Source organism: Sinocyclocheilus rhinocerous, unplaced genomic scaffold, assembly GCF_001515625.1.
Source record: "Sinocyclocheilus rhinocerous isolate Xijiao unplaced genomic scaffold, SAMN03320098_v1.1 scaffold162, whole genome shotgun sequence".
Lineage (NCBI taxonomy): Eukaryota > Metazoa > Chordata > Actinopteri > Cypriniformes > Cyprinidae > Sinocyclocheilus > Sinocyclocheilus rhinocerous.
The window spans coordinates 68,397-88,768 of record NW_015627229.1 but is presented as its reverse complement, the minus strand read 5'-3'; the positions used below and the strand labels follow the sequence as shown (position 1 = coordinate 88,768).

At 34.9% G+C, this 20,372-nt stretch overlaps 1 protein-coding gene across 1 annotated transcript in view; it reads right to left on the bottom strand.

Annotated features, from left to right (window-relative positions):
- LOC107722742 (band 4.1-like protein 1) overlaps window positions 1-20,372 on the bottom strand; it is a 58,422-nt gene that overhangs the window by 21,362 nt on the left and 16,688 nt on the right. The window contains exons 2-7 of the mRNA XM_016531211.1: window positions 12,013-12,080; window positions 11,642-11,806; window positions 6,035-6,139; window positions 1,972-2,014; window positions 1,809-1,884; window positions 232-450 (exon numbers count right to left, since the gene is read on the bottom strand). Coding sequence (XP_016386697.1) covers window positions 232-450; window positions 1,809-1,884; window positions 1,972-2,014; window positions 6,035-6,139; window positions 11,642-11,806; window positions 12,013-12,063 — 659 coding nt within the window. The 5' untranslated portion in view covers window positions 12,064-12,080. The remainder of the gene's footprint in view (window positions 1-231; window positions 451-1,808; window positions 1,885-1,971; window positions 2,015-6,034; window positions 6,140-11,641; window positions 11,807-12,012; window positions 12,081-20,372) is intronic.

Here is a 20,372-nt window from a genome sequence, read left to right as displayed (position 1 = left end):
TAAAAAATACATTAACTTATAAAGATTCTAAAGTCTATTTAAAGCTTTTATCTTCTGTCATAATAATGTAATGAATTTAGGTTATCTTAATTTGGGGGACTTGCTCAGCAAACTCTGATAAATTAGGATTCATTTAATTAATCAGCATATCATGTAATTAATATGACTAAAAGTCTTAATTAATTGACAGCTCTGGTAATCACTGCTCCCTTAGGGGTCAGCTGGTCTCACCTGTAGTTGCGGTGCAGCTCCATCACCCTCTCCTCCAGCTCACGGGTCTGATTGGGGGCGAAGCGGAACTCACTGATGTAGTCTGGCCCGTGTTCCTCTGGGTCATAGTCTCCCAGCTCAGCCTGAACAGCGTACGAGCCCAGCAGAGCATGAGTGACGAACGAGCAGGGCAAACGACCTGACAGTATGTCCTCCCTCAGCTGCAGACACAGGTAATACCTGCCCAACCAAAGTTAGTAAATCAATTTAAATTACATTGGTAATTACAATAGAATCTATATCATATGTTATCATATATATATATATATATATATGATAAATTAAACCAAAACAAAATTTTGATTAATCACCACATGACCAGGGCTTTTGGAGTTTGTTTTCATGCAACATGTCCATGTTATACTAAAGGGACAATCAATCTGAAGCAACATAAGGTTAAAGTGACAAGTTGGATTGTACTTGGATTGCACGGTTCAGATTTTAGATCAACAGACCATGTATAGAACACAGGGCATATATCTAGCTGTAAATATAAAGACAGATACAAAGAGTTATGACATGCATAACGTGGTTGTGCATGTAGCATGAGTTAGCACTATATTTTGTATATAACAAAAGTGCTAAGTGATTAATGTGTATTAGTCTTGCAAGTCTAATATGTAATGTGTATAAATAATTAACCATGGAAATTAAATATTAATTCAATATTTTTTAAACTTCCACTGAGGACCACTTATAAATTACTTTACAATATGATAATTTTTGTAATTATTATAATAATTTTTAGCTTTCATACCTGTTTTATATATAATTCTACATTAACATTATTTTAATATCATTGTTATTAATTATAATTATATAATATTCAATTGTTATAAAAGATAATCCATCCATTCTCACAATGGCTTGTCCTATGTAGGATCACAGGATGAATTGAATTGAATTGAATTGAATTGAATTTAAATGTTTGGTCCAAACTTAAGTCATGGTCGTTCTCCCAAAAACCATCTACTCATCCTCATGTTGTTCCAAACCTTTTTCTGTTTCTAAAGTATCTTTTTCTGCTGAACACAAAAGAAGATATTTTGAGAATGTTGGTAATCAGTTGACGGTAGCCATTGACTTCAATATTGTTTTTTTCCATACTATGAAACTCAATGGTTACCGTCAACTGTTTGATTGCCAATATTCTTCAAAATATCTTCGTTTGTGTTCAACAGCTGAACACAAAAATTCACACATTCTGAATTCAAAAATTCTCACACAAGTTTGAAACAAGTCGAGGGTGATGACAGAACTGTCATTTTGGGGGGAACGATCTCTTTAATATGCAGATGACAGCTCTGGTTCCATTTCCTCAAATAGTTTCACTATCAAAACATCATGACCAGCCGGCATGGCAACACTGTCTCAGCCAATAGCATTCATTCATTTGGTTTGCTGACCAGTGACAGTGAGACAGTGAGAGTGTTTGACAAACTTATTTGTAGACAGTCTTTATTTTTGCACTTACATCTGGTGATGGTAGTGGCACAGAAATTACACATTTCAGCTTTAACACGAATTGAAGCACTCACCTTGTGATGTCTTCAATCAGCTGAGATGGATCGGGAGGATAGAATTTGACAGCAAAGGAGAAATGCCAGGGACCCACTAAAAACAATCAGACACAAATTCACTTTCATCAGATTCAAGCAACCAAGGTTACAAAGCCCAAGTATCTTATTTTCCAACACTTACCACGGATTTGTTTCTTGATTTCTTTCGAAGGATCCAGCCAATTCTGAAAGAGAGAACAAAAATTCCTCTATCAGCCAGGACACATTGATAAGCAAATGCCGCAGTTTCAGCACCGTCTCCTCCACGGCAGGAGCAATCACCTCATACATATTCTGTAAAATAGCCAGTGGATTAATATTCTGCAGCCACAGGAGCACTAAAAGAGTAGATAAATGTCATCTCCGGCACACTGCACTCCAGTAAGGTCACCCAAAGCCTGGTGACACACGAAAACGTTTAATGCCAGCTCACCTCGGTCCAGAGGAGATGAAAAGCACTGCCTTATTCACATCTCACAGTACCAGCTTTCATAAATGACCACTGATACATGTAAAATATAGGACCGGGAGTGAAATTGTCTCAGAAATCGCTGTCCTTTGCTGTACAGACAAGTCAAACCAAAGATATTTCCACTGAAAGCCTGGTTATTTTTATCTGCCCACCAGGCCTGCAAATGTCTTCATACTTTAACATAAATCTTCTCCATTACGTTTGAAAAATGGCCCATTCTGTTTCTGGATCTGTTACTGTCTTTACAAGTGTTTCTAACAAACCTTGAGCTCTCCGCAGGTCTCGCTTCCCATGCTTGACACATGTGGTTTTCAAACGGAAATCATTCACCTTGCAAACTACAGTGTGATCAGATTTGTTGGCCCGGGAACAATCCCGCTGATCATAGCAGCAGGCAAAGGAGCCTCAGCTGGGAAAAAGGTGGAACTAAGACTGGGACAGCCGTGGTGGTGCAAGCAGGGTCCTTATGGTTAAACTAGGACTGGGGTGATCCTCAGAGCATTTCCATCAGTCAAACCCTGCCTCCCAACAGTCCCAATCACAAGGACTCAGAGCCCCATTATCTCAACCCAATTATGTGTATTTCTATATAGAGAGGTCGTGGTAGTGCATGGGAATAGATGGAAAACAAAAGGATGCTCTTGTTAACTGAGCAACATCCCTGTATCCTACTTACAAATGAAGAAAACATAAGAATGCTTTTGGATGTTTGCATTTAAAGTTAATCAAGTGAGCAATTGATAAATTAATCTATAGCAGTTATCCTTGTTTTGCAACATGGAAATAATCTGTTTTCTTTGAACGTTTGAGACGTTTGAGATTTGTTAGCTGTCTAGGTAAATAACTAGAAGAATAACAAAGTGCAGGAAAACGGTAAAACTATATGCGCTACACACTAGTGCCTACAATTACGATAATTCATTACACCAAATACACAAAATAATGTTCTTTTTAGCAGCATCATATGACCCCTTTAAAACTTCTGTAGATGCTAAAGTCTGGAGAAAAACTTTATGTTGGCTTGAAAATATGAAGTAGTTTAAAGGGCTTTACATTTGAAGATGTTAAGAAGTAGTTTAAATTTTTAAAATAAACTTTTGTATATATAGATGGTTGTTTTGTTATCATGTTTTAGCTACATGTTGATAGCATGTATTAAGAAAATGAACCATGGTTTTACTACAAATAAACCATATATGTACTATCGTTAAACCAAGGTAACCACAAATTAACCACGATTTTTTAACACTAACTATACTTTACCTATGGTATTTGTAGTAAATCTGTAGTTATGCAAAAGACAATACACACACACACAAACATGGTTACTACAATTTTACTATAATAAAATTATGGTAAATTTTTGTAAGGGTTGACATGTTGCTAACTTGTTTCTAACATATTTTAGCATGTTTCTAGCATATTGCTGGCATGTTTTAACATGATGCTAACATGTTTCAGCACATTGCTAGCATGTTTAACGTGTTGCTAGCATTTATCTAGCATGTTTAAACATTTGCTAGCATGTTTTATCCTGTTGCTATCGTGTTTTTGCAAATTGCTACCATGTAACATGTTTAGTTTCTAACATATTTTAAGCTGTTAACATGTTTTAACACATTGCTAATATGCTTTACCATTTTGCTAGTATGTTTTAAAATGTTTCTAGCATGATTTAGCATATTGCTAGCATGTTTCTGTAATGTTTTAACTACGGCTGTCAGTTTAACGCGTTAACTTTATTAATTAGTTATGAAAAATTACGTGATTAAAATATTTTAAAGCAGTTAACACACTGGCCCCGCCCCAGACCTGTAAGTCATCTTACATTTCATACAGTGGTGTTCAGTTACTCAAATCTGAATGACTTACTTTCTTTTGTGGAACATAAAATAAGGTATTTTGAAGATTGTTGGTAACAAAGCTGTTTTGGTTACCAATGACTTTCATTGCATGAACAAAAAAAAAAACTGAGATGTTTCTCAGATTATCTTCTTTTATATTCCATAGTTTATGTTGGGCCCTTGTAGCCTAAAGGTTTAGGCCCTATATGTAATGAATTTTATGTTGAATCAAATAAAATATTTCTTTCTAAAGCTAATATTTGTAATGTCTACTTAATACTTTCTCATTTAACACAAAAATAGCATTAAATAATCTTTTGTGGTTATTTTCATTGCCAAATGTAATTTGCGATTAATTAGATAAAAAATTGTAATCGACTGACACCCCTAGTTTTAACATGTTTTAGCATGTTTTAACATGTTGCTAACATGTTTCAGCACATTGCTAGCATGTTAATATTTTGCTAATGTGAAGCTGCGCCTGTGGAAAGACACTGAAGTTTGCGTGTGCTTTTGTTTCTCCTGATAATTCAGGTATGTTCTCATAAGAAATGTGAAAATGTGTTATAATGAATGTAAAAACATGCGAGTACACATTTCCTATGTGGTTGAAAGCGAACAGCTTGTTTATGGTGGTTAATTTAATAGAGTCACCCAGATGAAAGTACCGGTAAAATGACAGTTGGTCTGTGTTGCATTTGTTACAATCGATTCTCCTGTAAATAATAATACATTTATTTCAGTATGTGATAATTAAACAGAAAACAACTCAGAAAATTTAAATGTATATTTATTTAGAGTAATGTATATAGTTTATGAGAGTGACTGATAATTTGTGTCAAGTGTAACCGTTACAATTTGAATGATACAATTGTAACCGCTGTGTGATGATTTGAAGGAGGTATACAGTGTCATTTCATATGGTTATACAGAAACTGTTTTCACAGAAGACATAAGGGTTTAGTAAAGGGATTTAAATGTGTCTTTTGCTGCATGCTGATTATTATAAAGGAGTTATGTTAAGATGTGTTTTATAAAACAAGAGTAAATACAGGAAATGAGCATTTGAAGATTTTATTGTTGTAAACAAATACAAAAGAGTACATAACTGTGTTTTATTAAATGAACATAATTTGTGATTATATGAAATTTAGCTGGATGGTCTACCTGAGAAGGACATTGCGGAGCATTGATGATATAATTGATATTATACTGTTACTATGATGTTAATGTTAATAAAGAGACGCTACCAAGCTGCGCCTGTGGAAAGACACTGAAGTTTGCGTGTGCTTTTGTTTCTCCTGATAATTCAGGTACTTTTAATCTGCCTACGTGTTCCGCAGCCGGGACCCGTAACACTAACATGAATCTACCATGTTTTAACATTTTGCTAACATGTTTATCATGTTTCTTTCATGTTTTGCTAACATGAACGTTACTAACATAATTAGGTTAACATGTTTTAACACATTGCTAATATGCTTTACAATTTTGCTATGTTTTGAAATGTTTCTAGCATTATTTAACATATTGCAATGTTTAAACAAGTTGCTAGCATGTTTTAGCACTTTGCTAACATGTTTTTAGCATGTTGAATGACATTGATATTTTTCTTAATAATTTTCTTGATGTTGCTAGCATTATTTAACATAGGCCTATTGCCCCAACTTCCAGCATGTTTCTGACATAAGAAATACCAGTTTGCATCATCAAGCAGCATAGCAGCCTGTTTTTGTACAAGTAAAATATCTGGAAGCAAATGACACCGGAAGACTCGCACATTCAAGTTACACAAGGCTCACCAATATGTGCTCTGTTAAGTTAAAGCAATTATAGCAATTATATAAGAGAAATAGTACAATGGGATGACATAAGAGGTGAACTCTGACCTTTTGGCTCTCCGTGTCACTGAAGGACAGGCCAAAGTAGTCCTTCTCCAAGAGGTTGAGATGTTCACAAACCATATCCAGTAGCACCTGTCCTTTACAGAGCTTCTGTATAGATAGATGAACAAGTACAGAGAAAGAGCACAAGAGAAAAGAGATTGATTTAGTGTTTGTCATTGCAGAAAATGCCCCCCTTCCGATTTTAATCAAAGTCAGGAGTGTCTCTAATCCCTTCACTGGGACACAGTATCATTCCCTTGAGAATATGATGATACCTGGGTTTCCGTCATGCAATGCAAATGTGTTTTTTAAAAATCGACGCGTTTCAAAAAGGCGGGGCATAGAGGAGAAACAATAATGTACAGTATGTGGAAAATAATGTGTTTTTTTTACTTTAAACCGCATAAACACATTTCATTACACCAAATACACAAAATAATGTTCTTTTTAGCAGCATCATATGACCCCTTTAAGACACAATTCAGCATCATATTATCTGGCCCGGCTCATATTAACCAGTAAGATGCTGATTAAATGCAATATTTGTAATATTCAGGAGGCTCAAAAAGTCCCCATATATGCTGTGAACTAGCAAGATTTATGCTATAATGTAGTAAATCCATGTAGTTTCCATCCATTTGCTGGGTCAATGATAAGGTGAACATTAGCATGTAAATCAAGTCAAGTCTAAGTTCCCCCAATATGCATTGTTATGAAGCAGCTTTACAAGAAAATCATGATGTCGATGTTTATAATATCTTAATATCTTGGTGCCTTTTCGAGCTCAGCAGATTAGAGCTGGATGATAATATAGTTTCTATTTTTTTATGATGATACAAGAAATCAAGACTGATATTTGATATAAAGTATATATCGCTTAATGTGAGTGTACTAAGCGATAGTACAGCTTAAATTTTTGTAACAATAGAAACAATCAAGCAATTTAGATGTATATATAACTTCTATATCCAACTTTATATAAAGAGCTGGGAGATAAAATATTAATTTGTTTAGATTACAGTCTTAAAGATAAGAAAATGAAATAATGGAATCATCTGCCCTGTTACATTAAATGCTTCAATGAACACTCAAGAAATGAACACTTTCTAGAAAACCTCATTCTCATATTCTATATTCATATAATCTTCAGTCATGGCTAAGCATCTGTGTGTCTTTCTGACCACACCCTGTCATTCTGCACAATAGAGTGGCATATGCAACACGCTTGAGACACTAGCTCTGACTTTGCCTTTCTACAGAAACACTGAGCACTCGCCGCCCAGGGAGCCCGTTTCCCGCGGCGACAGGGATACAGCGCTGCTGTTTCCATGGCAACAGAAGTGATGAGGTTTTATGTGTGTGAGTCTGTGCATGTGTGTGTGTCGCTTCCCTGGCCTCTCATGGCTGAAGCAGAAGGTTTTTTTAAGAGGGAGAGAGAAAGAGAGAGTGGGTGTGCTACCAGAAAAAGGCTTCTTAAGTTAGCCAGGGAGGCCCTCAATTACACCAGCACATTATATTTGTATGTAAAGGCAATTTCATAGTTTTTAGCCCAACCTAATGCACTTCAAGGACTTAATTTTGATAGATCCCCAGGTGCAGAAATGTACTCTGAGTTCTGATTAACAATAGTACTGTCCTTGTTGCCATTTGTGATTTTAGGCGGTACAGTATGTTCACAACTTGCTTGTAATGAGAAGTGCTCTGCTGTGTTTATCTAGGGGAAAGATTTTTAATATTGATGATGTGACATAAAAGAATTAATGAAATGTTCACAGAGATCTCTTTTTGCCTTTTGATCAACTTAAGAATAAGCCATTGTTCCAGCAAAGACATCAGATATTTAAAGGTACAGTTCACCCATGCTCAACTCAACTTTCTTTCATCTGTGGAACAGAAAAGGAGATATTTAGCTACAGTTGTGCTCAAAATTATTCATACCCTTGATAAATGTGAACAAAGAAGGCTGTGAAAATAGTCTGCATTGTTTATCCATTTGATATTTCATTCAAATTTTTTTTTAAATCTAACATTTAATTGAAGTAAAAAAGTAAAAGTGGAGGAAAATCACATTATGAAATAAATATGAGGAAACACAAAGGCCAAATTCCCGTAATCATTCATCACAATGAGAAAAACCAAAGAATATATTTCTGAGCAAAAGATAGTTGAACTTTACAAATTAGAAAGTGGCTGTAAGAAAAGAGCTAAAGCATTGAAAATTCCCATTTCCACCATCAGGGCAATAATTAAACATTTACAGTCAACAGAAAATGTTACACATCTGCCTGGAAGAGGATGTGGGTCTATTTTGTCTTAAAGCAAGGCAAGGAGGAGAGTTTGAGAGGCTAAAGACTCTCCAAGGATCACAGCTGGAGAACTGCAGAAAATAGTTGAGTCTCAGGGTCAGAAAGCCTATAAAAAAATATTAAACAGCACCCACATCAACACATGTTGTTTGGTAGGGTTTCAAGAAAAATCTAGAAAAGAAAAACCGAAATCCGAAAACAAAAAGTATTGAATAAAAGAGTATGATTAATTGTGGCCAATGTGTATTAGAGAAAAACATTTATTTCATAATGAGATTTCCCTCCCATTTTAAATTCTTATTCTCCAATGAAAAAGTTAGATTTTTGTACATTTGTAAAATAAAATATCAAAAGGATTAATGATACAGATTTATTTTCAGATCCTTCTTTGATCATATTTACCAAAGGTATCAATTTTGAGCACAACTTTATATGCTCAGGCTGTTTTTCCCTATACATTGAAAGTGAATGGGGACAGCACAGCCAAACTTCAAAAGGACAAAAAAGGCTGATGATTGTAGTAAATAAACTTCCTATCACAACTGTTACATATAGTTATATTAATATATTAAAGGGATAGTTCACCCAGAAATCAAATTCTGTCATTTTACTCAGCCTCATGTTGTTCCAAACCTGTATGATTTTCTTTCTTGCGTGGAGTATAAAAGAATAGGTTTTAAAGAATCCTGGTAAACCAAACAATTCTGGTGGCCATTAACTTCCATTGTACATACAGAAAAAAAAACAGAGACATTTCTGAAATGTCTTCTTTTATGTTCCACCAAAGAATGGAAGTCATACAGGATTGGAATGACATGAGGATGAAAAATGTCATTCTTGAACTATACAGTACCTATACCCGCAAAATGCCATGTACTGTAGCTTTCAAGTTGTTTTAATTAAGTAAAAATTGCTTCAGGTTTTTCATTAATAATTCACAATGGCTATGTTTTACAATTAAGTACAAATAAAAAAAGTTAATAAGAAGCAAATAGCCTACAAACAATAGAAAAGCAGACATTTAAAACTAAGCAGAAAATCACAGCAGTAAAATTGTTTTTTAAGCCTAACTTTGTGTTGATTTAGATGGTTTATTATGGCTAGTTATTAAAGAAATTAACATGTGAGCGTTCAAAAGCAGCCACTTGTCATATTGTCACTATTTGTCCTTTTGAAGTTTGGTAAGTATGAATCCATTTTTTTTTCTTATATGGAAAAGAGCAGCTTGGACATTATATCTCCTTTTGTGTTCTGTGGAGGAAATGAAGTCACACAGATTTGAAACGAAACCGGAGCAAAGCTGAGGGTGAGTAAATAAAACACATTTTTTAAATCTGCGTGAACTTTAGTCAAGGGTGTCAAACGCACAAGCCTGGCATACCCTCCTCTGAAAGGCTGCAGTATTATTTACTCCATGGGACCACTAATATGTCACCATTATAGATTTCCCATCCTCCTCCCCTTCAGCCAAGCGTAGAAGACTGGAAGTATAGGTGGCCTTTGACCTTTAGATTGGACAGTCTGTCTCTCTCAGTAGGTGTTGCAGCATCAGTAATGGCAAACGGATGGGAGAAGCTACCAGAGAGCCACGAATAACACCCAAGAGAAGAGCCATGTCTGAAAACACCCTGGAAATCCATCAGCCGGCAGACCCCTTGGGCACACGGGCAGACGTGGCACTGATCTCAGAGCAGTATGTGGAGCTCCCTGGAGAGCTACTAGTGTGGGAGGGCTTTTCGCCTATCAATGAACACCCCCACCCCATCAGCCCACACTAGCATTCATATCTCATGTGCTGTAATTCCCAGAAGCACTGCGGCAGGCAACATGGAGCTCAAAGCTGGGCTGTGAAATTCCAATGAGGGACTGAAATGTGAGGTTCAGGGATCACAGGAACATCATTGGGATTTTTTGCTCGACACTATTCTAATATCTATGCATATTCTTACTGTAAACACAGCTGCTGGTTTGTATGTGTCAAACGTAATAGTTTAGTATAGTCTTAATTTAGGTTTTGGTTTTATGTGTGTTTAGCACCATAAAATGCATTACATATTTGCGATGTACTTTGTTATTAGAGATACAGTAAAAATACCCTTTAATTAAAGTTTCGCACATACTCTCTAAAGTATGCGAGTGCTAAAACTGAGGTATTTTATAGCGCCTCTAATTTAAATCTCAGTAGCGAAAGTACAGAGAGAGTTGGGATGTTTGATTCATTTCCACGAATCAGTTTTTTCAAACTGTTGTCACTGCTGTCAAAAATTGTGTCACCAAAGTGTCCCTGTGCAATTTTATGTTTATCTAGAATATATGAAAGTTTCACTTTTTGAAACAAGTTACAAAAAAATGAACGTATTCACGATTTTCACATTTTTTGAGATGCACCTGTATATATTGTCGTTTTGATGCAAATTAATGCTAATGATTAAATATGTTAAACTAGATTAAGAAATTGTATTATGTCAAGTGGATTACTTCTAAATTATGCTTATCATTTCTTATGATTAAAAATAATCACACTTTTAAGAGAATACATCATTGCAAATATATAATTGGCACTGAAGTCTGAAAAAAATGTAAGGATAAATATATAATTTTAATTACACTACCAAAAGTTTAGGATCAGTAAGATTTTTAATGTTTTTGAAAGAAATCTCTTATGCTCACTAAGGCTGCATTTATTTGGTCAAATATACAGTAAAACCAGTAATATTGTGAAATATTGTTACAATTTAAAATAACTGTTTTCTATTTGAATATATTTTAACAATATTCCTGTGATGCAAAGCTGAATTTTCGGCATCATTACTCCAGTCTTCAGAGTCACATGATCCTTCAGAAATCATTCTCATATGCTGATTTTCTGCTCAAGAAACATTTCTTATTATTATGCTTTTTTGCAAATCATGATACTTTTTTTCAGACTTTTTTGGATACAGGATATCATTTTTTACAAATACACTCTCAGAAAAAAAGGTAAATAAGTTACAAAGGCGCACCTTTTAGCTTTTGTACCACAGGTCACCGACCCGGTGAAAACTTTTCTGAAACTGTAGAAATATTTTGTAACATTATACAGTATTTCCTATATATAATTTTTCAGCTACACTGTCTGGCTCTGCTGGAATAATCTTAACTAATCTAGCTGTTTAAGCAGTCGGCAGGCATGTGGTTGACTTGACAAAGGAATACAGCGTTACTGGAGAACAGTATGTGAAAACCTGAGAGCCCTAGAGGTCTGGCACCATGTTTCTACAGAACAACACAAATTAGTTTTAGCGCACGCCAGCAACTCCTGTACCTCCACCCCGGTCTCATAGGCAGATCCATCAAGCAGTGTGACTTTCACAGGTACTGTCTTTGGTCTTTTGGAGGATTTCTGCGGGGATCTGGACATCCTACTAGGCGTTTTCTCCGACGAATCATCCGTGTCTCGGTGCTCATCCGACATCTTTGAATCGTGATCCTGAATAGAAGTGATCAAAGTGTATAGTTTCAAAAAAATAAATTAATTAATTAAAAAATTAAAAAAACCTCTGAAATGGTGAGGTGCTCAAAAGCAATGCATGAAAGGATGTTTCATTAATGAATTTCAAATGATAGAAAGTTGCATTACATAGTCAAGCATATCATAAGGCATAACATTTAATAAATTACAGATCTTAGGCTTACCGTATAACCTCCGTCCGCTGTATTCTTTACGGCTGAACTTCTTTCTGACATAGCGATCACTTGCAGTCCTAAAGTAATAAAAAAGATTGGAACAAACTCATTAAACAGATTCAACTTTCCTCTTGCTTCACCATATTAATTTCGCATTAACATCTTTATAGGCCTAACAGGTCTAATGAACATATAAATGCTGTGTATTTGACTGCTGGCAACATACCGGTGCTACTTTTAAGTCTCTTAAATCACTTTGATAGCATTAAAGAGTTTTTTTTATTCTTAAAGAATCTTTTACATTCCATAAAATAAGCCACACAGGTTTGGAGCAACAAAAGGTTATTAAATAATTTTTAACTTTAATTTTTAGGTGAGCTATCCCTTTAATAGGATTCAATAGATGAAGAACAAACAAACACATCTGTTGGTTTATCTAATGAGCCGTGCTACGATATGTTCATGTGATCTGCAGAGCAAATGTTTCATAGTTAGTCACCAAATGGCCAGGACAAAGTCTGTTTGACTGATTTCTTGAAGCTACTGAAGCACTTGTAAAAGGACATTTGGTGAATTACAGTGCAGGGAATGTGTTTATTGACATATGGTCATGAGAAACATCTAAAACATTACGTGTCTGCACCATAAGTACATTTAGCTAGTGTTTATCTCATATTAATAAATTAACAATCTGAGATACACAGTTTGAGTAAACAGATTTACTATGAGTACAATTAAAGCATTTTATTTATTGAATAAGCTATTTGTCTTTCTCCAGAATAGAAATCTTTGTGATCTCTGTTAAATTAAGACAGACAGAAGACAGATGGATGTAGAAGCTGCATCTAAAAACAGTAAAACGCTTAAAACCTGCCTAAATATGCAATCCTTTTTTAGCAAATAAACTTCTCTGTGTTTAATGGTGTTTAGGTGTCGCAGCTTGACAGTTTGAAACCACTGTGAATATGCTAATCGCCTTCATTTCCATCTCATTCACTTGCACCACGCTGTGCTACTAAAAGCCCCAAACATCTCCCCCATAGAAATTCTCCAAATATCACTCAATATAAGCAGCGCAGTTCAAACAAACAAACCTCCCCATTTGGCCATGCACATTTTCATCGTTCGCTCTTTAAGTACTATCCGCAAATGTACCTGTGATTCAGTCAGAAGACAAACAGCCAGTCCGTTAAATGGCTAATCTATACATTTAACTCTGGTTGCTGACTTATCATTATTAACCAGTTTTAACTGGAGCTCTGCATTTTGCCGTAATGGAGGACTTAATGCTTTAATTATTTCAGCTGAACTGTTACGGCCTTGAGAGTTTGAGCTTTCTTGATGCATTTATTCATAGAACAGAGGACAAGAAATGATGGAGAAAAGATCAAGATCGGGACAGATCTCAAGATCTAAACAAACTGTCCAGTTTATTGATAGGCAGTTTAATAGATGCTGATGGGAGATACAGCATCAAAAATAAGATTCTGTATAAAGAAATGTGAAGATGAAAACCCTGAAAGACTATATCTCTGTTAGCTTTAAAGCCATCTATATGCTAACAAACTCCTAAACGTTGATAAAATTCAAAATTTACAGCGTTTCACATCAAAATGGGCCAAAAATATTGATGACATCCTGCGTTACAGAGAATTTTGTCCAATCAAATGCTCTCTAGAACAAGAATGCCCCTCCCTCTAAAACCATTTGCTGCCAGCTAGTAAAGTATCAAATCACGAGTCATAGTTATGATGTAAATAAAGCCTATTGGCTATTTTAAAAATATTGGGACAAGCCTTTTGACATGCTACACCCACACTTCCTGTTTCAACAGGAAACATGGGTTAACGCAAAACTGCACTCGCTAAGCCATTTCAAATGGGCCATTTTGATTGGATGAACATTTCTTGGTCCTACGCCTTCCACAGAATATTAGGCTACTATTAGATGGATAGCTTAAATGTCCTAATTCAGATGGACTACCTGTTTTTGTTTTTTTTTAATGGTATATCAAAAAGTGTATATTTTTTAAATGTGATCGTTGGTACATTTTACCAGTTTTTACCATACTTTCAAAACAAAAATGAAAATAGGAAAAATATGCAATATGAAAATAATTGAAGACAAAATGTGTTTTACTGAGAAAAAACAAGATTTGGTTTTTAAAAAGCCTTTTTCCAAAAGGTACATCTGGAAAAAGGGGGGGTCATCTTATAATCATGGTCGTCTTATATTCGGGCCAATACAGTAATGTTACAATGAAATGAGCTTCACAAAATCAGTTTTAAAAATATATCAAAAATTAAAATAGGAAAAATATGCAATATGAAAATAATTGAAGACAAAATGTGTTTTACTGAGAAAAAACAAGATTTGGTTTTTAAAAAGCCTTTTTCCAAAAGGTACATCTGGAAAAAGGGGGGGTCGTCTTATAATCAGGGTCGTCTTATATTCGGGCCAATACGGTAATGTTACAATGAAATGAGCTTCACAAAATCAATTTTAAAAATATATATGGGAGCTTGTTTTGTTAAAAAATGGTAATTGAAATGTTTTATCTCACAATTAAGCATGGGGGAAAAATTCTTAATTGTGAGATAAGTTGCTTTTTTATATCGCAATTCAGATTTTTTTCTCAGAATGAGAAACAAAGTTCAAATTGTGAGATATAAACTCAGAATTACAAGGAAAGAAGAAAGTCAGAAATATAAGCTATAAACTCTGAATTAGGAGTAAAAAGTCTGAATTATGAGATAAAAAAATCACAATTATCTGTACATTTATTTTTTTCTTCTGTGGCAGAAGCAAGCTATAGTTACACCTCATCTACTAAAAATGAGTTGAGCCGAATTAAATGGCAGCTACAGAAAGATATGAAGCACCAGAATAGTAACAGTCAGTTGCTTTTCCAGCTCCTTCTCTTTCAGTTAATGTGTGTTCAGATCAATATATTGATGAGGCCTTTTACTGGGCTAAGAAGGTCAGTTTATGGTCTAGAAATTAATTTATGTGCTAGCCATTAAAGTTACCACAAATCAATGTTTGTACAAAAATATTTTATTGTTTGACTAAAATTATAATAATTATATTATAAAAGTATAATAAAAGTATGACACATAATAAAAAATTTAAAAAAACTATATTTAAAAATATATATAAGTGTACGTGTGTACACTGTCAGAAGTCTCAACACACAGAGGTTGAACCTTAGACATACACTAAAGGCTCAGTAAAGCCAGTGGCTTAAAGAAACAAGCCTGTCTCTGCTGAAGTCTCAGTCAACCCTGCTGGAGCTCCAAAAAAAAACTACAAACACTTTAATGTGTCCATAGCACAACAGCCTGAAGAAAACCACTAGGAATAAATGAAACACACTAACACAAAATGCAACTAAATGAAATGGAGACACATAGCTTAACATTATAATAGCATAATTCACCCAGAACTAATGTAATGAAATGTGAGCCTTTTTTAAAAGTAGCTATGTAGTCCAAACACTCTGATTTCATTTCTGTTGCAGAAGACATACTAGAGGGACATCAATTGCGCGATAAGTCGATATATTGATTATTGCGACAGGCCTAGACATCATCATTTCAAACTAGGAATTACATTTTTCAAATCTTGGATATAGGTCAGCAGACTTGATGATCTGACTGAAATATTATTTTTCATTTCTACACATCATCTCATCTCCACAATTGGAATTTCACAAAAGTTCAACACATTTTCCACTGAAAAAAAAAATGCTCTATGAAGTAAGTTTCGTCAAAAGTTGCTAGTAAATTTCACAAAAAATTACAAGGAAATGACAAGTTACACATTGGATTGAATCAACTTTTTTTTTTAAATCTCTTTTACAGTGTAATATGAATTTACCAGTCTCAGTTCTGTTTGACACATTTGACCATGTTTAAATCTATTTATTAGATTTTAAAAATGTCCAAAAGTATATATACTGTATATTATTGGTGCATAAATGCTTTTTTTACCAAAAGATGGCAGGCAGATTTGTTACACTTGCCCTGGGTCTCCTCCGCTTTACTTATAATAATGAATAAAATGACTCTGATTCTGATTATGCATTCATTAAAAAGACAAAGATAATGTATGCTCCTTCAAACATATGGGAAGCTTCAGAAGAAATACTAGACAGGTGGAGGGGAGACAGGGGTGCAGTTCAGAGAGACAAGGAGAGAACACTTGCTTAAAAATGCCAACCAAATTACAGCTACCTAATAAGTGAGACTTTAATTCCTTTGTATAATTACATCTTCCTTGTAAACAGGTGACGGATAATGTGGCATTAGTAACCGTAGTGTTGAAAAGCCGAGATTAACAGTCTACATCCAGATGCTTGTATTGGGATTTAACACTGTCGAGTTTCGAACCACACGCATGCCAATTTGCACTACAAGAAACATATCTGAGCAGATTAAAAACACCAATAACTAAGCACTTCAGAAGATGACACTGTGTGGATGTATATAAGTGCTAAAAAAAAACTCCCAGAGAGAAATATTCAGGAAACTGCGGCTCTTGAAAAGAGCACAAGATGAATTGCAGAACATCTGGCCCACCGTCCCTTGTTCCTAACGTTCAGAGAGCTACAGATCCTCCTCGGCTCAAATGCTACACAAACGCCGACACATCTTGACTGTAATGGGTCTCTTTTGAGTTCCTACACCTGGGACAGTTCCGGGAAAAATCGACTCATTGTAAAGCGCCGTCTGAGATCTTGAAATACTTCAGTTCAAAGAATGTATCACAATTGTGATATGCAGCCTTTTTGATGATAGGGTTAGCATAGTATACTGATTGGACTACCATTATTCTGAGATAAAGATGTACTTTATCAAAGGTATGACACTCAGTAAGATCATAAGAAAAGTTCAATAAAGAAATGCCAACTGTGCTTTTTTCCAAGTATGTGTTCTTTAACATCTCCTAGAAGTCAATTAACCTTAACCTTTTCCTAACTGTAACCTAGCTCTAAAATCAAAAGAAATAATAAAGGTTCATAAGAATGTTATCTGAGTCTTAAAGAGATAGTTCACACAAAAATGTAAATTCTGTCATATTTTCGCCGATACAATGAAAGTCAATTAGGACCAATGTTGTTCTAGACCCCACTGACTCTCATTATATGGTCAAAAACAGTTTCTTCAAAAGTTACACTGGAGAAATCAAGTCATAGATGTTTGGAACAACATGAGGATGAGTAAATGATGAAAAACCTTTCAATTTGGTGTGAACTATCCTCCAGACCAAGGCCTTAAGCAAGCTTTGGGAAGCCAGACTTCTGACTATCGTCTGTTTCAGGTGCAGCTAAATTTGGGCCAAGAACCACCCACTCAGACAGGAATAGACTATCTGACCGAGACAAGAAAAAAACAATCACAGTTTGTTTTGTTTTAATGTGCTGTTTAAGATCTCTTCGAAAATTGCCGATAACACATTAGCAGTCTGGTGTTAGAAAAACTACGTGACCAGCTATACACAAAAGAAACTAGTGGAAATGTGTGTTGAATTTGTAATCAGAATTAATAATATATACATCCAAAAGTAAAAAAGTAATTACTTTACAGAACACTTTGAATATACAATTCTACTCAGTTTACTTGCCACTAGGTATTGGGTAGGATTAGGGATGTAGAATATGGTCATGCAGAATATGTGCTTTATAAGTACTAATAAACAGACAATGTGTTAATAATAGGCATGCTAATAAGCAACTATTTAATAGTGAGAATTGGTCCATATACTAAAGTGTTTCCAATCTTTTTTATATCTTTCCATGATTTGATGTCCCTAACCCACATTATATAGTATATTATACTGATACTGACTACTATTATTCTGAGATAAAAAGAAAAAAAAAAAATCATAAAAAAAGCCTCAATCATTCATTTACCTTTGGAGTGATGTGGACAAAATCGTGCCAACCATAAGTCACTGTACTGTAGGTTTATGAAGAATCCTTCTTTCGTGAACTTGTAAACATGGGCAAGCAAATGCAATGTCAAAGTGAGAGCTTTTCATTGAAGAATAATGAGTAAAGGATTACAAAGCAAGATAAAATGTATTGCTTTGTCAGAGATCGGGCCTCTCGGTTAATGAAATAACATGGAGATTAGTTTCTCTAATGTCATCTGCTTCACCCCCTGATCGTTATACATGAATGACTGTTCTGGTCAATACACACCTAATCAGCAGGCCGGGAGAGATAATAAGGAATCCGACATGGGGCGGTTCTGCTCCTGTCTTTTTTCTCTCTCTCCTGTCTAGATGTTTCTCCTCAAGGAGTTTGCTCATATGCTTGTTGATATCAGTGTTAAAATTTGCACCATTAGGGATGTTGTTTAGATCAATGGCATTTTAGATTTGTGTAAACTTAAAAAACAAGGTTTTTTGACAAGCATTGCAAGATTGTACAGTAAATTATTTAGCCAATATTTCATGGATCATCAGTGAATCACTTTGAAACTAATGGCAGTGGAATTTGTTAACGCTTAAAATATGCCTACATAATTTGTCTCATCTTTTGAATTATATCATCGTATGTGTCTAATTCACACACCATTGTTGTGAATAACTTCAAGTCTATATTACACTTTTCTCATCCAATACACAAAATGTCAGAGCCAATCATAGCATATACAGTAACTTGTAAGCTGGGACATGTTGGAAAGTAGACTGATGAGCTACATTTATTTCTAATATGGAATTAAAAGCATAGTTCACCTAAAAAGAAAACTTCTGTCATCATTTATCTTACCCTCATGTCCTCCCAAACCCACATTACTTTCTTTAAACGTGCTTTAAGGAATTCAATCTATCTTACAAGCCTTCAGTTTTTAGCGGCTTGTCCTCCTGTCAGATGTGTTGTTTAATGCATTTCAGACTCATTTTCATCAGCACACAGCTTGCATCATACAGTTGTATCTGTAAAAGTTTGCAATTCACATATTTCCATTTTGAAAAATGCAAAGTGAATCTTTGTTAAAATTCAGACTTGACTAAATCAGCGCCAGCCTGTGCAATCATGTCAAACAGATGGAGCACAATAGAATGGAAGTGCAATAATTCTTACTAAAATATAACCTTTTGTTAAAATATATTGTATCGATAAGCAGAGGCACATCAAATTTCTTCACCAAAGAACAACAAAGAGTGTTTTGTAGCTGGTTGCAGTGGTAAAGTACTGTTCAGTAAAGTACTGTTTAATTATAAATTAAAAAATCAGCAAATTTATAGTTTTTTCTTTTGCTCTATCGGAAACATATTGAACCGTAACTTTAAAACCAAAGTACATACAGAACTGTCATTTTTGTGAACCATTACACCGCTATAATATACATATACAGAGTTCTGGCATGAAACTCTAGATGGCGCAGTCCGAAAGGTTTAGCTCAATCTGACCTGGCGACATCATTGTCACATGGCAGCTGATTGGTTCTCTCCTGTATCGGTAGCCAATGAGCTTACTGCTCAATATTCAAATACCTGGCTTTTGTTTGCTGTAGCAGTTTGCAGCGCACTTCAGAAATCCTTCACCTTCCCCAGCTCCACCTGTATAGATCTACTACGGGATGATTCATGTATGCTATATGGGGGTTATTCATGTGTGTTACATGTGCAGCAGCAATATTTCTTACATGCTTACAGCAGCATGTTGTGGATGTATTGGCTGAAGCAAGTCTCCGTACTTGCTCTGCCGCAGCAGCAGCATAGCAGATCTTTTCCGCCAAGACCAAATACTTTAACAAATCCCTCTGAGAGTTGTCATGACAGAAATATATTTATTATACAGTTGCACCCTACATTTTTATTTTCATGGAAAGAGAGCAGCGTTAACATTCTGCTAAACTTCTTCTTTTGACATATGAATGAACATCAGGCTTTTGATTTGATCAACTTTTATTTGTTCATTTCTCAATCATCATTTTATTGCATTGCATTATGCGTTTTGACCCCCACCATAAAAAACTAAAGAGCTTTGATTATAAAAATAAACATTTAAATGTCATCATTTATAAGATTTTATTGGGTGATATAGTGTTATATTGTAACAAAGATCTCATTGATTTACATCTAGAATTACATCTTTTTGGCCATATGCTATAAATATCAGCAACTGCGTCAAATTGTAAGCTTCATATTCTCCTATATCATACAATATGAGACATAAATGTCTTGAAGACTTGAAATATAGTGCATAAGACATAAGGACTGCTTTTATGATGCTTTGCACCCTACCTTTTCATTTTCATGGCATGGAAAAGAGCAGCTTTAACATTCTGCTAAACTACTTCTTTTGTGTTCCACAGTAGAAAGTAGATTTGTAATAACATGAAGATTATATTTTT